Source organism: Rhinatrema bivittatum, chromosome 5, assembly GCF_901001135.1.
Source record: "Rhinatrema bivittatum chromosome 5, aRhiBiv1.1, whole genome shotgun sequence".
NCBI classification, from domain to species: Eukaryota; Metazoa; Chordata; class Amphibia; order Gymnophiona; family Rhinatrematidae; genus Rhinatrema; species Rhinatrema bivittatum.
The window spans coordinates 133,286,479-133,305,564 of record NC_042619.1 but is presented as its reverse complement, the minus strand read 5'-3'; the positions used below and the strand labels follow the sequence as shown (position 1 = coordinate 133,305,564).

The window sequence follows — 19,086 nt, the reverse complement described above, 5'->3', positions numbered from 1 at the left end:
TACATGTTGAATATTGTTATTGTTCAACAGATGGGAATTCTTGAAAAATTGTCAGTAAGATTTTTCATTTTAGGGATGATTAAATCAGCTATCTGCTTACAATTTTCAGTTGTAAGCAGCGAGGTAGGGTGGGGAGGCAAGAGGTAGATGCTGGGAAGGAAGAACAAAAAGACAGGTGGCAAATGCTGGGGATGGGGGAGAGGGTTAAGAGTCAGGGGAATGGATGCAGAGGATGGGGAGTTTTAAGAGACTGGGGAGTGAATGCTGGAGATGAGGGAAATAAGATACAGGAGAGAGAACACAGGGAAAGAAGGCAGAAGAAACAGTGAAGGGGATGCTAGGGATGGGGGAAGTAAGAGGCAGAGAGAGGATGCTAGGGAAGGTGAGAGGCAAAATAAAGGATACCAAGAGAAAGAGGAACCCTGCCCCTGTTGCTCACTTGTAAAGAAAGCTTGTGCACCCCTGCACCTGCTAATCCATGCCAAGGACCAGGGGGTGGGAATCGGCTGGAGGGAGAGCCATCAATGATTTTTCACCAGGTGCCATTTCTCCTAGAACCAGCCCTGCCGTCAGTCTTCAAGCCAGCAAGGCTCTCTTGTACTATCCAAGCATGCTGTCTAGATATTTGATTGTGAAAATAGGCTCCTGTGTTGCTGAATAAAAGGCAAGGGTCCTATTAAAATTATTTAACTACTTTACCTGAGGAGCTGCATACCGGGGGTGAGATAAGACGCCCCGACGGTGATTGACACCAGCAGCTGTTTTCCTCACGCTGGACACGGCTTTTGGAGGCGGGTCCCGGAAGGTGAATAAAAAGTGAGTTCCTTGCGGCGTGCAGCAGACCCAGCGCGTCCTTAAGGGGCGCGCGGTATAGCAGGCTTAGCCAGGCTTCGCTGGACTTAGCTGGACTAGCGTTTTTTGTTTTTTATATTCCTAAAGAACTGGACTGATATAATGAATCTTCTTTGAACAGCGTTCTAGGTATGAAATTCTCCTTAATATAATGTTATTGTCTCCTAAGAGCCTCCTCAAAGTAAAATCTTTATTATAATTGCATTATCTCTTGGACACAATTCACTGACTGGTTATTTCCTGTTTGATTTACCTTGATAAGATGCCCCACACCAAAAGGAAGGCTAAACTTAGGCCTTCAGTTGGAGTGAGTGCTGTGGAATTAGGTCAAAGGACTGTGTCTGAGTGGTTGGACTCTCCAAGTTATACCCCAATAGAACAGATTGCTGAGGAAGAGGTAGTTGAGCGGAGTCCCCTTCCTCTGATCGAGAAGACATCTTTAAGTCCAGGGGCACTGGTAACACCACCACCATCTGGTAGTGAAGGGGGAATATCCCCTGTGAAACCAGAATTTGAGCTCGAAAGGATATTGAGATCTCCAGATTTATTACATGATGAGAATCAAAAAGAACTTGATACGAATACATCTAAGAAAGAAGAACAAAAACCTTTACATCTGAGCATAATTGAGAATGTAGATGTTTCCTTTAAAGGAACTTGTACCCCGAGGTTAAATAACCCTAATAATAGGGAACAAGATAATGTTGATATAATAATCAAAACAGATAAGATACTAGAAAAACCTGCCAATATAATGCTGGAGAATGTGTGGAATTACTTGGTTAAATTAGATTTATCAATTAATAAATTGACAAAAGAGGTAATGAAAACCACAAATTCATCTGTTCTGAACTCTGCAAAAGTGGAAGAACAGAGGAAAGAAATAGTAAAGATAGATAACCGGGTCTCACAAATAGAGAAAATACAATCTTATCAAATAAATACTGAACAGGAATTTAATAAAAGAATAGAAAACATTGAAAACTCAATTAGATCCTTGAATTTAAGGGTTAATAATTTCCCTATTATTAAAAAGCTAGACCCAACTGAGTTATTTAGAAATTATCTAAAACAGGTTTTGAAGATTCCAGATAATTGTTTACCTGTTATTGTTAAGGCTTTTTATCTAGGATCAGGAGATAGGGGAAGTAAATTAGATCAATTGGGTAAACAGGTGAGAGAAGGTGAAAAAGAACAATTGGTTCAAAAAGAATCTCAAGATGAATCACTGGAGTTATCTGACCTTTTGCAGAAGTCTCAAGATGAATTAGTGGTTAAAATACTGGAACCTTGTTGGTCCAATTTGCATTCATTACAGATAAAGATAATGTGATGAGATCATTCTTTCGTAATCGTTCTGCAATATACTATGGGGATAAAATATGGATATTTCCAGATCTTGCTAAAAAAAAAAACCCAGATAAGGAGAAAGAAATTTTTAGCACTTAAAAAAGGGGTAATTGATTGGAGATACTTTGAGACGGCTCCCGTCCTGCTATGAGGAGTATATTTAACAGAGAACATGAAATTTAAATGAATATTATGACTGAACATTGAGCTCCTGATGAAGCAGCGGTTGCTGCGAAATTTCGGCCGTAAGTTGAGCTTCTTATACATCATTTTATATAAAAAAAGATCATCAAAAATCATCACTTAAAAATCGAAAAAATTGAAAACAAAAAGAAAAAGTATAAAGATTGTTTGCCGCAGTTGATTAGAGGTCCAGGCGGTTCTCTTTTGAACACACAGAGATCATGCTGTCAGGATTGATGATGCGGCCAAATATCTAAATTGAAGATTTAATTTGGGAAGTGGTATTGCAACAAGAGAGTTATTGAATACAACATTTCCTTTTTTTGATATTTTTGGATTTCGTGGAAATTGTTCCAGTTCTTTTTTATTGTGACAAAATAAACATAACAATGTTAAGGAGGAAGCAAGCTTCAGAGGGAGTCAGAATTTTACAATAATTGTCAGCTAGACAAACGTCATCTAAACAGCATCTCTTAACTTAGGACTAGCCATAGGCCTGCTGTAAGAGGAAACTTTTCAGTTGGCATCTGAATTTTTTTCAGTTATCTTGTATACGAATGTCGTAAAGTAATGAGTTCCACAAAGATGGAGCTGCTACTGAGAATGAAATTTCTCGAGTTGAGGATAAACGAGCAAGATGTACAGAAGGTATGTCTAATAATCCACTCCAAAAGCAGCCATTCTTCTTTCATGAGAACATCCAATCTATAATGTTTTGTAAAATAATGTAAAGACAACAATGTTGCACCTTTACAAATGCCTATAGGATGACCAGCCACTGCTTTTGCCCAACAGAAAGACTAGCTCTTGTGAAATGGGCTCTGTTAATTTCTGGAGCCTGTCATCCCTTTAATATGTATGTTGAAGAAACTGTTTCCTTAATCCACCTTTCTTTAATAAGAATACGTTGTATATCCAGATACTTCAAACACTTCTTTTTTCTTCACATTCCTCCTTTGATAAAACTGGTAGAGATACAGACTGATTTTCAGTAAAAATGAAGAAACTGGACAAATTCTTAGTGAATCTTGAATACAATTTAAAAATAGATCCCTACAGGATAGTGCCTGAATCTATAAAATGTGCTTTGCTAATGAAACAGCAAACAGAAAAAAAATACCTTTAATATAAGATCCTCAATAATGATTTTGATATAAGTGCTTTTAAAACCAAACTTTTTAGGGGCAAATTCATTACGGCTTTTCTACCATTTTGTGTCTCTGGGAAAAACACTTCGTGAATCAGGTCCTTAGATTCCTCTGTGGAATAATTACTCAAAATTAGAGATGTAACCTTTTGACCTTCCAGAAAAGAACCGTAATAGTGAAAATAACAATAAACCACAATAAAGATATGGAATCTTCACTCAAACATCAAAATATAAAATAGTCAATATGATTCTATATGACCATCATAAGAACATAAGACATGCCATACTAGGTCAGACCAACACTCCATCAACCCCAGTATCCTGTTTCCAACAGTGGCCAATCCAAATCACAAGTATCTGGCAAGTACTCATACATTAAATACATCCCAAGCTACTATTCCTTAATGATTAATGGCAGTTTATGGACTTCTCCTCTAGGAACTTATGCAAACCTTTTTAAACACAATTACACTGCCATAACTGTTGTGCTTCCCGATCGCGTTCCTACGCGATCCGGCCCCCCTACCTTCGCCAGCGGGTCTGCCCCGACTCCCTCGAGGCGCGGGTCGCAGCGCTCCGGCCGCGGCAAGAAGATGGCGCCTTCCCCAGCAGCAGCATCGGCAGTCGGAGGGGTAGCCCCGCCCCTTGTAGGGGCCGAGGCAAGGAGGAGGGGCCGTCCCCGGAAGATGACGTCAGCAAAGGCGGGGGATTTAAAGGCGACTCAGTGAGCTGCTGATCGCCTTTCAATAGGTTCCCTGCCTTGCTTGTTACCAGTGCTGTGTTTGGACCTGACCTTGCCTTGCCTTGCCTGCTGCCTGCCTAAGAATGGATTGGACCTGACTCTGCTTTTGCCTGCTGCCTGCCTAGACCCGGACCGGACTGGACCTTGCCTTGCCTGCTGCCTGCCTAGACCCGGACCGGACTGGACCTTGCCTTTGACTGCTGCCTGCCTAGACCCGGACCGGACTGGACTTTGCCTTTGCCTGCTGCCTGCCTAGACCCGGACCGGACTGGACCTTGCCTTTGCCTGCTGCCTGCCTAGACCCGGATTGGACTGGATTTTGCTTTGCCTGCTGCCTGCCTAGACCCGGACCGGACTGGACCTTGCCTTTGCCTGCTGCCTGCCTAGACCCGGATTGGACTGGATTTTGCTTTTCATCTTTGCCGGGAACAGTTCCGTGGTCAAGTTCGGGCCTGTATCTCCCTGATGGATTCTACTCCGGAGATACTGAGCAGTTTCATCTGGAATCCACCTTCCGGTGACGAGAGGCACCAGATTCCCCAGGTGGGTGACTTTCGTTCCGGGCCAAGGGTCCACAGTTAACAGATTGAAAGGCCATGGACCCGGTGGACTTGTCCGGCCTTCAGGCAATTCCGGGACTTGCTCAACAGTTAATGCAGCAGCGACAACAGCAACAACAGCAGCAACTAAGTTTAGAGGCTTTAACGGCTACCGTGGACAGATTAGTCCGACGATTAGAGGCTCCCCAGGGAGCGGTAGCAGCAGCACCACCGCCTCCGCCACCCAGTGCCTCAGCATCAGTTTCACATTTACCAGCACCACCTCGGTTCTCAGGAGAGGCTAAGAATTGTCGAGGATTCCTCAATCAATGCTTTATCCGTTTTTCCTTGCAAGAGACCCAGTTCCCCAACGATCGAACAAAGACGTCCTTCATCATTTCGTTACTAGACGGGAAGGCTATGGCTTGGGCATCACCCATCTGGGAGAGAGGAGATGCTATACTAAACGACTTAACAAGGTTCGTTTCCACCTTCCGCCAAGTATTCGACGAACCCGAAGACTTTCAACCGCTTCTTCGGAACTCCTTAATTTGCGTCAAGGATCAGGAACCTTGGCTGACTTCGCTATCGCTTTCCGCACCTTGGCCTCTGAATTAGGATGGCAATCTGATTGCCTCCGAAGCATTTTTCTGGAGGGACTGTCACCGCGCATAAAGGATGAACTGGCGGGACGCGACCTTCCAGAGGACTTGGACGCACTGATCGATTTGGCAGGTCGCATTGACCGAAGGATTTTGCAACGGGCCAAGGAAGCCAGACTTCCCCGGCGGCTGGCACCCTTGGCTCCCCACTTCTCTCGTCCCTTGGTGCCTCCTACTGCCACGGAGGGTTCTTCTGACTCTAAAGAAGAACCCATGCAGCTTGGTAGGAGTCGTCTAACGCCTGAGGAAAAACAACGCCGAAGGAGGATGGGCCTCTGTTTATACTGTGGTAACAAGGGCCATCTTCTTGCTCAATGTCCCGAACGTCCGGGAAACTACCGATCCTAGGCGTCTCTGAGGAGCAGACCCTAGGGGGAGATCCAGCTCCTCAGTTCGTGGTTCCTGTTACATTATAAGGAGGGCATGGATCATTTACTACTCAAGCGTTGGTTGATTCGGGAGCAGGAGGGAATTTTATACTGGCCGAATTGGTTCATCAACTTCAGATTCCCACACAGCCCTGCAAAGTTCCACTGTTTATTTCTTCCATCCAAGGGGAGAACTTGCCTGGACGAGTTCCTGTATGACTACTCCCATTGTGCTACTCACTGGAATTCTGCACAAAGAAGAGATATCTTTTTTTATTTTAGAAAAAGCAGTCCTCCCTGTGGTCCTGGGTCTACCCTGGCTTCAAAAACACTCTCCCATCATGGACTGGAGGACTCTGCAGATTGCAGCCTGGGGGCCAGAATGCCAAGAGTCCTGCATTCACTGGTCGCACCAACCAGGAATACCGATAACCACTACTAAGATTGGACTGCCACATCAATACTCCAAATTCATGGATGTCTTTTCCAAAGAGAAGGCTGAGATTCTGCCCTGCCACAGAAGATTCGACTGTGCGATTAATTTACTACCTAATGCCATTCCACCTAGAGGGAGAATTTACCCACTTTCGGCACCTGAATCTCAAGCTATGGCTGAATATATTGAAGAGAATCTGGCACGGGGGTTTTATTCGACCTTCCACATCTCCTGCTGGGGCAGGAATCTTTTTCGTAAAGAAAAAGGACGGGTCTCTAAGACCATGCATTGATTACAGAGGACTTAATGCTATCACTCGCAAGGATCGTTACCCGTTGCCCTTGATACCCGAGCTACTGGATCAATTGCATGGTGCCAAGATATTTTCGAAACTCGACTTACGTGGTGCCTATAACTTGGTTCGAATCAAACCCGGTGACGAGTGGAAGACCGCTTTTAATACCCGCAATGGCCATTATGAATACCTTGTAATGCCTTTCGGCTTGTGTAACGCACCTGCGGTTTTCCAAAACCTGATGAACGAGTGTGTTTCGGACATGTTGTATAAAACAAGTGATCATTTATCTGGACGATATTCTCATTTTCTCTAAAGACTTGGATACACATCGCAGAGATGTCAAGCTTGTTCTGCAACGATTACGAGAGAATCACCTGTTTGCTAAGTTGGAAAAATGTCTCTTCGACAAACAGTCCATACCTTTCCTGGGATTTATTGTATCTACCACTGGTTTTCAGATGGACCCGGAGAAAGTGGCCTGTATTCAAGATTGGCCACAGCCCAAGGGACTACGGGCCATACAGCGGTTCCTGGGTTTTTCCAATTTTTATCGGAATTTTATACCTCACTATCCCACATCGTTTGCACCTATTACCGCTTTGACCAAGAAAGGAGCTGACACCAAACGGTGGCCTCAGGAGGCCATACAAGCATTTCAAGAATTGAAAACTGCCTTCTTGGAGAAGCCTTGTCTGCATCATCCGGATCCGAGTCGTCCATTTATCGTGGAGGTGGATGCCTCCGACGTGGCTGTCAGTGCAGTCCTAAGTCAACACTCTACCCGAGGAGTATTATTTCCCTGCTCCTTCTTCTCTCGGAAGTTTTCTCCTGCTGAGAAAAATTATGGAATTGGCGATAAAGAATTGCTGGCCATTAAGATGGCCTTTGACGCGTGGAGACAGTGGTTGGAGGGTGCTCAACACACCATCACGGTCTATACCGACCATAAAAACTTAGACTATCTTAACAGGGCTCAACGCCTCAATCCCCGCCAAGCACGTTGGTCACTGTTTTTCTCCCGCTTTGATTTTGTCCTTCGTTTTCGTCCGGCTTCCAAGAATGGACGGGCTGATGCTCTCTCTCGATCTTTCGAAGTAGAAGATCTTCCTGAGACTCTCAATCATGTTATTGATCCTGCCAAACTGTTACTGGCGGTCACCAGCACAGCACCCTCCGGGAGGATGGTGGTTCCCCTCCGACTACGCCCCAAGGTACTGTCTTGGGCTCACGACTCCCTAGCGGCAGGTCACCCCGGATGTCAACGCACCTGGGAATTGTTGGCACGATATTACTGGTGGCCCCAAATGAAGGGGGATGTACGGGCTTATGTTTCCTCCTGTCCTAAATGTGCCCAGCAGAAGCCATTGCCAGGTCGGCCCTGGGGACTCCTCTAACCCCTTTCCCCTCCTCTCGAATCATGGACTCACATTTCCACGGACTTTGTTGTTGATTTACCTTCCTCTGGTGGGCACCAGGTTATTTGGGTGGTGGTAGACCGTTTTTCCAAAATGGCTCACTTTATCCCGTTACCCAAATTGCCCTCTGCTCCTGAATTGGCGGATCTCTTTGCTTCCCACATCTTCCGTCTTCACGGGCTTCCGCTCCACATCACTTCGGACAGGGGTCCGCAGTTTACGGCCCGATTCTGGGGTGCGCTTTGCAAGAAGTTCGGTATCCATCTGGACTTTACCACCGCTTTCCACCCGCAGGCGAATGGTCAGGCTGAACGTGTCAATAGAGGTTTAAAATTGTTTTTACGCCTCTTTGTTAACCATCGTCAGGATGATTGGGCCGGTCTCCTGTCGTGGGCCAAATTTTCCCACAACTCCCATGTGCATTCGGCTACTGGACAGTCTCCCTTCTTGATTGTCTTTGGGAAGCAGCCTCGGCCTCCTCTCCCGCTCCCTGTTCCGGTGGCCTCCCCTGCTGCCCAACTTTCCGCTCAGAGGCTTCACGACCTGTGGGAGGCTACTAATCGACATCTCCTCAAAGCAGCCGCCGCTGCCAAATGGATGGCGGATAAGCATCGCCGTCCTGCTCCACAATTCCTGTCGGGGGACAGGGTTTGGCTCTCCACCCGTCATCTACGCCTTCGGGTTCCGTCCATGAGACTTGCTCCCCGGTTCATTGGGCCCTTCCTCATCCGGGAACGCTTGGGTCCAGTTACCTACCACCTTCGGCTTCCTCGTACTCTCCGGATCCACGATTCCTTTCATGTCTCCCTTCTGAAGCCTTTGCTTACCTCCCCGTTTCATGCGCCTCCTCGCCAGGATCCCAACGTCGAGTCTGCGGAGGATGCCATCTATCAGGTTCGGGAGGTCCTCGATTGTCGTCACCACCATCGGAGATGGGAGTATCTCATTGCTTGGGAGGGGTTCGGTCCGGAGGAGAACTCCTGGGAACCGCTGGCCAATATATTGGATAAATCTTTGCTTCATCACTTTTATCTCACACACCCGGAGAAACCTGGTCCCTCCAGGAGGGGGCGTAAGACGGGGGGGTACTGTTGTGCTTCCCGATCGCGTTCCTACGCGATCCGGCCCCCCTACCTTCGCCAGCGGGTCTGCCCCGACTCCCTCGAGGCTCGGGTTGCAGCGCTCCGGCCGCGGCAAGAAGATGGCGCCTTCCCCAGCAGCAGCATCGGCAGTCGGAGGGGTAGCCCCGCCCCTTGTAGGGGCCGAGGCAAGGAGGAGGGGCCGTCCCCGGAAGATGACGTCAGCAAAGGCGGGGGATTTAAAGGCGACTCAGAGAGCTGCTGATCGCCTTTCAATAGGTTCCCTGCCTTGCTTGTTACCAGTGCTGTGTTTGGACCTGACCTTGCCTTGCCTTGCCTGCTGCCTGCCTAAGACCGGATTGGACCTGACTCTGCTTTTGCCTGCTGCCTGCCTAGACCCGGACCGGACTGGACCTTGCCTTGCCTGCTGCCTGCCTAGACCTGGACCGGACTGGACCTTGCCTTTGCCTGCTGCCTGCCTAGACCCGGACCGGACTTTGCCTGCTGCCTGCCTAGACCTGGACCGGACTGGACCTTGCCTTTGCCTGCTGCCTGCCTAGACCCGGATTGGACTGGATTTTGCTTTGCCTGCTGCCTGCCTAGACCCGGATTGGACTGGATTTTGCTTTTCACCTTTAACGGGAACAGTTCCGTGGTCAAGTTCGGGCCTGTATCTCCCTGCTGGATTCTACTCCGGAGATACTGAGCAGTTTCAGCTGGAATCCACCTTCCGGTGACGAGAGGCACCAGATTCCCCAGGTGGGTGACTTTCGTTCCGGGCCAAGGGTCCACAGTTAACAATAACAACATCCTCTGGCAATGAATTCCAGAACATAAGAACAAAAGAAATTGCCATGCTGGGTCAGACCAAGGGTCCATTAAGCCCAGCATCCTGTTTCCAACAGAGGCCAAACCAGGCCACAAGAACCTGGCAATTACCCAAACTCTAAGAAGATCCCATGCTACTGATGCAATTAATAGCAGTAGCTATTCCCTAACTAAACTTGATTAATAGCCGTTAATGGACTTCTCCTCCAAGAACTTATCCAAACCTTTTTTTAACCCAGCTACACTAACTGCACTAACCACATCCTCTAGCAACAAATTCCAGAGCTTTATTGTGCGTTGAGTGAAAAATAATTTTCTCTGATTAGTCTTAAATGTGCTACTTGCTAACTTCATGGAATGCCCCCTAGTCCTTCTATTATTCGAAAGTGTAAATAACCGATTCACATCTACTCGTTGAAGACCTCTCATGATCTTAAAGACCTCTATCTTATCTCCCCTCAGCCATCTCTTCTCCAAGCTGAACAGCCCTAACCTCTTCAGCCTTTCCTCATAGGGGAGCTGTTCCATCCCCTTTATCATTTTGGTTGCCCTTCTCTGTACCTTCTCCATCACAACTATATCTTTTTTGAGATGCAGCGACCTGAATTGTACACAGTATTCAAGGTACGTTCTCACCATGGAGCGATATAGAGGCATTATGATATTTTTCCGTTTTATTAACTATTCCCTTCCTAATAATTCCTAATATTCTGTTTGCTTTTTTGACCGCCATAGCATACTGAGCTGAAGATTTCAATGTATTATCCACTATGATGCCTAGATCTCTTTGCTGGGTGGTAACTCCTATTGTGGGAACTAACATTGTTTAACCACAGCAAGGGTTATTTTTTCGTATATGCATCACCTTGCACTTATCCACATTAAATTTCATCTGCCATTTGGAGCCCAGTCTTCCAGTCTCATAAGGTCCTCCTGTAATTTATCACAATATGCTTGAGATTTAACTACTCTGCATAATTTTGTGTCATCTGCACTCACTCACATCTATCACCTCACTCGTCTTTCCCCTTTCCAGATCATTTATAAATATGTTGAAAAGCACCAGTCCAAATACAGATCCCTGAGGCACTCCACTGTTCACCTTTATATACTGCAAAAACAAACCATTTAATCATTTTCTGTTTCCTGTCTTTTAACCAGTTTGCAATCCACAAAAGAACATCGCCTCCTATCCCATGACTTTTTAGTTTTCTTAGAAACCTCTCATGATGGTCTTTGTCGAACACCTTCTGAAAATCCAAATACACCACATCATACTTTATATTCAAACTGCACACAATAGGTGTGACTGATGCTGGAGAGTATCTAAGTAGTTTAATCATTGGCCATTGCACAATTCATATTTGTCTTGACCTTTTTCTTTGAAAAATGTTTTTACATATTACAAATAAAACACACTTCAACACACTTCTCTGTGAAAAGAATTTGTGTCACTCTGGTCTGATGCTATATATTCAGTCTGAAATTCTTGGGGGGGTTGAGGTTCCAAAAACCAGGCAGGAAACAAGTGACAGCCAGATGGGACATGACAGAATTTCTTTTAATACTACTTCTATAACAGGATATTGCTGACACCTGAACTTTTAAAGAATGTAATGCTAGTCCCTTTTCTAAACCTTTTTATAAAAAAGTTAAAATTTTTTGGTATATCTGCCCGCCAAGGGGATATTAAACAATTTTTGCAATGTTTGTCAAATAAATGCTACACACGCACATTATGCTAGTGATGTTGAATTCTTTCTTGTTTTTAATAAAGTAGAAATTACAAAGAAAAAGTAGCCTTCTTTATGTAATCTTGATTTTTCAAGAGCCATTCTGTAAGATAAAATGGATACGGTCCTTCCATTACTATTGGATCTTAGAATAAAAAACCTCAGGAACCTGATAGCTTTAGAGGGTGATCGATTTGTAACCTCATTAGGTCTTTGGCCAATCTGGTGCCACTAGAATGTCCTGACACTTTTCCTTCTCTATTTTTCTTATTGTCCGACCTATCAGTAGTAATGGAGGGAACACACATACTAAATCCAGCTTTGGCCATGACTGAATTAGTGCATCTATCCCTTCGCTTCCGTATTCTTGCATTGGCTGTAAAATCATTCTTTACATTTTGGCAAGTTGCTAAAAGATACATTTGAGGCATGCTGCATCGCTTCACTATCTTTGAAAGGCCTTTAACTGAATTTCCATTTGCCTAGTACCAGAAGATTTCTGCTGAGAAAATCAGCTGCATTCCAGTTACCCTAACTCTTCAGGCAGAAGGACTTTTTCAGAATGGATAGTGGTGCAGAGGTTCAAACATCAGCTAGGAGGAACACAATAAACAAAGAAATTAGTTTTTCTGACTCATACTTTTGCTGCCGTTTTTTATTTTGACTATACAGGCTTGGATTCTTATTTCTAAACTTGAACTAAACTGTCTTTATTTTGACCACCATTTGGACTCTCTTTGGTTTCTTTTTCCACTTTGCCCTTGCTGAATGGTCAGTGAGTGGGCTGATTGTTATTGCAATTTTCCTCCTGTTAAGCATCACCCAACAGAATTGTGGACTGTTTGAATGTGGGATTACTGACCATGACAGGGGCCCAGAAAATTATCTTCCCCTGCTCCCTTCCCCACCGTAGCACCCTGGATGATGTCGGCTACAAATGTATACTAAAACTCTGGAATTCAATGATGGAGGGTGTGGTAAAAGCTGTTAGTGTAGCTGGGTTTAAAAAAGATTTGGACAAGTTCCTGAAAGAATAGTCCATAAACCATTATTAAAGTGGACTTGGGGAAATCCAAAGCTTATACCTGGGATATGCAGTATGGAATAAATCGATCTTTTGGGATCCTGGTAGGTACTTGTGACATGGATTGGCCACTGTTAGAATACTGGGCTTGATGGATCTTGGTCTGAACCAGTATGCAAATCTTATATTCTTATGTTTATGTTCCAGAAAGCCCAAAATGCCTGGTGAAGAAGTCTGAAAAACTCTGGGGAGATATCTCCAGTAGCAGACATGTTAGTATCTACATCTGAATCCAATGCCTGATTGACCTCATGAGTTAAAACTGGAGGTTCAGCATATTTACTATGTTTGCTTGTGCTGCGCTGAAAACTGCAGAGGTCATTTTCAATATGGCTGCCGCTCCATCATTAATAGTAGCCTCGAAATCCCAGACTACTTTCTCTTCAGCTCAGGGTATAAATGAGGAACTTGTCCTGGCTTCTAAAGCCCCTCTCTATCCTTTCAACTGTTTTTGCAACTTGCTTCAAGTCATTTTCACCATGGAGGCAAACAGGACAGAAAATGCTGATTGCACTCACAGCTCTTCTGCAATCAGCTCTTTCTGTGCAGCTTGCCTCCATGGTGAAAATGAGGAGGGAGAGCAGCAGCTTCGCTCCAACACTGGTACCTTATTACCACAAGGGGCTCTGAAGATTTAACACTTACTCTTTTGGGAAAAATTATTATGCAGTCATTGTCAATCAAAATTCACTTTTGTTAGGTCACCTCCACACTCAGGATAAGAGATAAAACTATAAAGAGGGATTAGAAAGGGAGACAGTAGCTTTTAGAATATCTTCTTTTCCTTTAAATTGTTAACATAGATTCCTATTTGAGCTCTACCAAGGCCCTCAATGGGACTGGGAGCTATCAGCATCAGGGTTCACAAACTCAGAATCAGACAGGTGTCTGGCCTAGCCTGGCCTACAGACAACTATAAAAGTTGCAGATAAAGTTGCACTTCTTATCTAAACTATTTTAACTCAAAAGATAAATAAAAACCATTATAGAAATCCCTGTTGCGCCACTAGTATGTCTTCCATCTACTGGAGGCAAAGAATACTGGCTTTAACTAAATGTAAATAGTAATGATGTCACAGAAAAGGTCATGTGGTCTGCCTCCATCTGCTGGAAGAGGGAGAAAACCCAATCGTTCTGGACTGGTGTAGCAGGATGAGAAAGGAAATAATGGTTAAGAAGCTTGGTCAACATCATATATGACAAGATAACAATGTTTAGGGACATTAGTCATATATCTGTACCAGCTTTCCTTTCCAGAGTTCATTATATTTTTATATTCTGCTTTTCAGCACTTCAGAATGGATTACATTCAGGTACTGTAGGTATTTCATTTAGATAACTTAATTTACCTGGGTATTTTCATAAAAGAGAACATCGGGCACTTTCATCTTTCATCTGAGGTATATACAGGCATGCTGGTGTTCCCGATCCTTAGAATTCCTGATTTTATTTCACCTAGAAATATTAAGTTAGTTGAATGAATGCTCAGAGAATTTATGTATATAGTTTACTATCAATCCTGGTTAAAAGCAGCAAAATCATGAATAGTGTGAGCAGACAAATGCACAAATTCATGTTTTATTTCATATTGTTAATTAAAAGCTGACAAAGCTGTGATTTGATCATTTATAACACATGGAACTAAAATCCATTCAGCTTTTCATTATAGCTTATAATTTCAAGATTCTAAATGCAGTATTTTTTTTTGGGGGGGGGGGGGGGGGTTATCAGCATCATCATCAATAGCAGCTTTTTATGTTTGTTTAAGCAGTTGACTTTTTGCCATTTGTGCATTTATTTTCATTGTAATAACTACTGCAGAAACATATTACACTAGATCATGCTCCTTTGTAAATAACCCTATAACATCACAATCTAATTAGTCTAAAAAATCAATCACATTTTCACTGGGCTAATCCATTACACTAATGAGCCTAAGCAATAAAGTTTAATGTGCACATTACGGTCCTTTTGCACATACTAAAAATAGCATGCTACACAGTAAGAGACTGTTATATAAAAAAAAAAAAAAGCTTGGCTCCTAAATTTATGGATCTAAACAGGATCCCTAGTTAGCTGCTTATTTTCAGCCAAAGTTAGGAGCCTGAGTTTTCAGCTGACAATTAACCTAAATTTAGGGTCCTAAATTTAGACCTACTATTCACTATGGGGTAGATTTTTAAAGTTATGCACGGGCGTAGATTTGTTCGTGCAACCCGGCGCGAACAAATCTATGCCCGATTTTATAACATGCGTGCACTGCCGCCCACGGCCCCACCCCAGAACGCCCCCGAATGCCGCGCTGCCCCGACATGCCCCCCCGACGCACGTCCCGGGGCTTTGCGCCCTGGACGGCCTATGCAACATAGGAGCGCCGGCGTACAGGGCTTTTAAAATCTGCCTCAATATGTGTACGGGCAAGCTTCCTCTGCCTCCTAACATGCACATTCACCACCGCTTACTTATAATAAAATAATGCAATGCACACCCGTTTTGGAACCAAGAGATCTTTATGTGGGTCATTTGGCCGCAGCACAAGCTCTATACCATACAATACTTAAGTCAGGATATTAAAACATTTATCAATATCAAACTCACAACATTTGCATATATCTTAACTATAACAATTGCCTAAACCAACATTTTGCATACCATTTTTAACTTCCTACCGTAGAAGGGGTGACCATGCTTTGCTTTCTCGCCCGAATCTTTGCTCTCAGTCTTTTGTCTGTTCCTGGCCGTTGAAGCCATTGCTCTGTAGTAGCCAGCTGGCCGGTTGCCTTGGCCGGGGGCCCATTCCGTAGAAGCCCGGGACCCCAACATGTCCCTCGCCGTTGAAGCGAGCGGAGAAAAGTGTCAACTTGCTATGTGTGCCATCGTTATTTTTGGGTGGGTGTCTCCTGCTTAGCCCCTTTTCTCCTTCTGGTCACCCCGCCTGTGCTGCGACAGTCTAACATTTCCTATTGGTGTGGTGGGCGGGTGAGGAAACTGCTGCCAAGGATGCCCGCTGAATGGAAAAGGAGGTGGTCTTGCAGGTCTGAAGCTTTTAAGCTTCGGCGGACGTCCAATGGCAGTCTATGTTCCCTCCCCTTTCCATCCCTTTACCTTTCTTCCAGGGTCTCACCTTTCTTTACCCTCCCCCTCCTTAATCTCCCCTTCCATGAATCCTTCTGCCTGCTCTACCCAAGCCCCTGACTCACCTTCCCCTCCCCCTAGCTGGCTTTGTCGTCCGCTGCCCCACACATATTGTGCCTGCCCACGGACAGTCGTCCGTTTTCACTCAGGGACTTTTTCCTAGTTTTAGGGTAAATTAGGTGCCTAGTGCTGAAAATGAATGCTAAGCTCCTAACTTTTTTCCCTGCCCCAACTCCATCCTTGCAGCCATCTTTTTTTTTTTTTTTTTTTTAGTAAAAATAGGAGCCTAAATTTTGTCACAGCCATAGTAAATTTTCAAGACTAACTCCCAAACAGCATCCAAACAGTTTTCCTGCAGGTTTAATGAAAGAAAGTCAAAGATAAAGAAAACACAAAGCCTTACAGCTATAATCTCTTTTTTCTGTTCTTTCAGGATCCAAACTGGTTTCTTCAATTTCAGAATCTAGCAAATTTTTCTGTAAAGCTGATCTTGCTAGACTTGGTAAGAATCTACAAGAAGATAAAAGAAAGAGCTAGTTATTTTCCCTTTAGAAAGAAAGTTCCCTTTGTGCTCAGCAACCCACTTCAGGTAACAGCTCATTGGAATAAAAATATGTGGCTAAAAACAAACTCAAGTGATAGCATATCTAAGCCACTTGAAATTTACCTAATATAACAAAAACCTTTAGAAGTAACAAACTGGATTTGACCTATGAAAGATGCATTTCTTACAAGCAAGAATATCACATAGCAACTGATTCAAACTTTTGAAGGCCAAATCATTTTATGTGGGTTGTCTGACAGAGGAATGCAATTAGAGTTGTGTACTCGATGAGGATAACTTTAAAACATGTGCATGTGCACCTATATATGCAGATGTGCGCATACTATACAAAATATGCATAAATCTACCCAACATGTTCACGAATCAAAAAATATGTGGCATGCACTTTAAACATAGCCACATAAGTTTTGACTTATCTGGATAACTGGTGACAAATATCCAGCTAAGTAGAGCTATTTAAGACTTATCTGGCTATGTAAGATAGCCAGATAAGTGCTACATAGGCAGACAAGTAAGACAGCTTGGTAACTAGCTTTTGAAGACTTGTCTGGCTATCTTACTTATCCGGCTATGTAGAGCTTTTTAAGACTTATTTGGATAAGTAAAAAATTATCCAGATAAGTGGTGGATACCTGCTATCATGTGTTTGTGCTCCTAATTTTAATAATTTACATGAGGAAATTTAACTCGCATATCTTCCTAAGCACTTTTTGGCTTTTACACGTGTGAATTAACAAAATTTTATAAGTGTGCAGGTGAAGGAAATTACTAGGTAAACCAATTAGTCCACCAGCTGGCCCAGTCTATCTCTAGGTCATCAATATCCTCCTGGCTCTTCAGTCTACACACCTCCCAGTTTATCCAAACCCCTCACCCAGTCAGTAGTTGTCTATAATTATATTGACTTCCACCTGATAATTAGCAGGTGTAAATATGTGCAAGTAACTGCATGTCGCGTTCGCAGGTTTTAAAATAGGACCTTAAACACATAAATATTGGCTTCACCTCGGAATGCTTCTGGCCTTCCCCTTTTTTAACTGAGCAAATTTATTCATGCACCATTACTTGCGCATTTATGTTTGAGATTTATAAAAAAGCAATTGTGCGAATATGCACTCTTTGTATGCTGCGTGTGTGCTCGTTTTTATGCAGGCAACTCTTAAAATTTACCTAAAGATGAGATCCCTCCTCCTTTCCTTCTGAAAAACAGCTGCATAGAGATAATTCTATATTAGCCTGGCATCTCCTAGAAAACTGTTTTGTGTATAACAGACTCTCCTTTATGACATCTCTAACATCTAAAGATGGGAGTTGGAAGCACATACCAGACAAAGATCAAATAAGAATGAAAAGCACAAATGCCTAGTGAAACAGGCACAAAAACAAGCTAACAAAGGATTCCAAGCAAGTTCAATAAACAGCACTACTTGTTTTCACAGTTTGAGACCTATGCAGCTGCAATAAAGAATATAATTCTGGGATATCAAGCTTCATTATGGACATTTTCACTAACAGTTTTCAAAATCATTGACTCAGCTAAATTGTTCACCTATAACAGATATTCTCCTTAAATAGGATAAATCAGATACACATGTATGCAAAGTCATCTGATGGCACTGAAAAAGCTCTTTCAGAAAGTGGGTCTCTTCATTCTTACTAGTATGTTAAATTTTAACTCTGAGGAGAGACGGATGGGAACATGTGGCTGATTTATCCTGCTGTCTACGGAGAGCACCTGGTAGAGGTGAACAACCTCGCTTTCTCTGTGCACAAGCAAGATAGTCAGCCACAGAAGCAGGGCCTCCCAGGTTAAGGGTTGCATATGCTTAGCATGCTATTTTACATTTCAGTAGATCATTGCAACCTGTATTTAAAGCTAGAGGTTGAAGAGAAGAGTTAAATGCATTCATTAAATAAGAACATAAGAAGTTGCTATACTGGGTTAGACCAAGGGTCCAGCAAACCCAGCATCCTGTTTCCAACAGTGGCCAATACAGGTTACAAGTGCCTGGCAAGTACCCAAACACTAAGTAGATCCTATGATACTAATGCCAGTAATAGCAGTAGCTATTCCCTAAACTTGACTAAAACTGCTGTCTTGCCAGGAAGTATTTTCTAGGCAGTAATGAGCAGGGAATGTATGAATGGAAGACTAAGTGACAGCTCTGCAGATATCTTCTACTGAAGTAGAGTGAAAATGTGCTAAGGAAGCTGGTGTAGGCCTAACCTCATGGGTTTTCACCTTACTCTGAAGATTTTGACTTGACTGTAGCAGAAAGAGAAAAATCAGAGATCCAAGAATGTACTTTGTACCTGAAAACCTAAAAGAAATGAACAGCAGCAAGGATTTCCTGTGGGATTTTGTTTCTTCCAAAAAAGAAGAATAATGTTCTTCTGCAGTCAAAAGTGTGGAGAGCTTGCTTGCCCTTATGGGAATGAAGTCTCCCAAAAAATGTTGATAATGTAAAGGATTGATTTAAATGAAATTGGGAAACTACTTTTAGGAGAAATTTAGGATGAATTTTCAAAATTACTCTGTTGTGAAAAAACTGAATAAGAAGAGAATACAAGACCAGGGCTTGCCCTTTGCTTACTCTTCAGGCAGAAGTAACTGATATTAAAAATAAAACTTTCTAAGAAAGGAATTTTAAATCTGCTGTTGCCAAT

The 19,086-nt window shown here is 43.4% G+C and overlaps 1 protein-coding gene across 1 annotated transcript in view; it reads right to left on the bottom strand.

Annotated features, from left to right (window-relative positions):
• Window positions 1-19,086, bottom strand: part of VWA8 (von Willebrand factor A domain containing 8) — a 745,717-nt gene that overhangs the window by 421,848 nt on the left and 304,783 nt on the right. Inside the window, 3 exon segments of the mRNA XM_029602953.1 lie at window positions 14,069-14,112; window positions 14,115-14,174; window positions 16,258-16,364. Of these exon segments, the coding sequence (XP_029458813.1) occupies window positions 14,069-14,112; window positions 14,115-14,174; window positions 16,258-16,364 (211 nt within the window).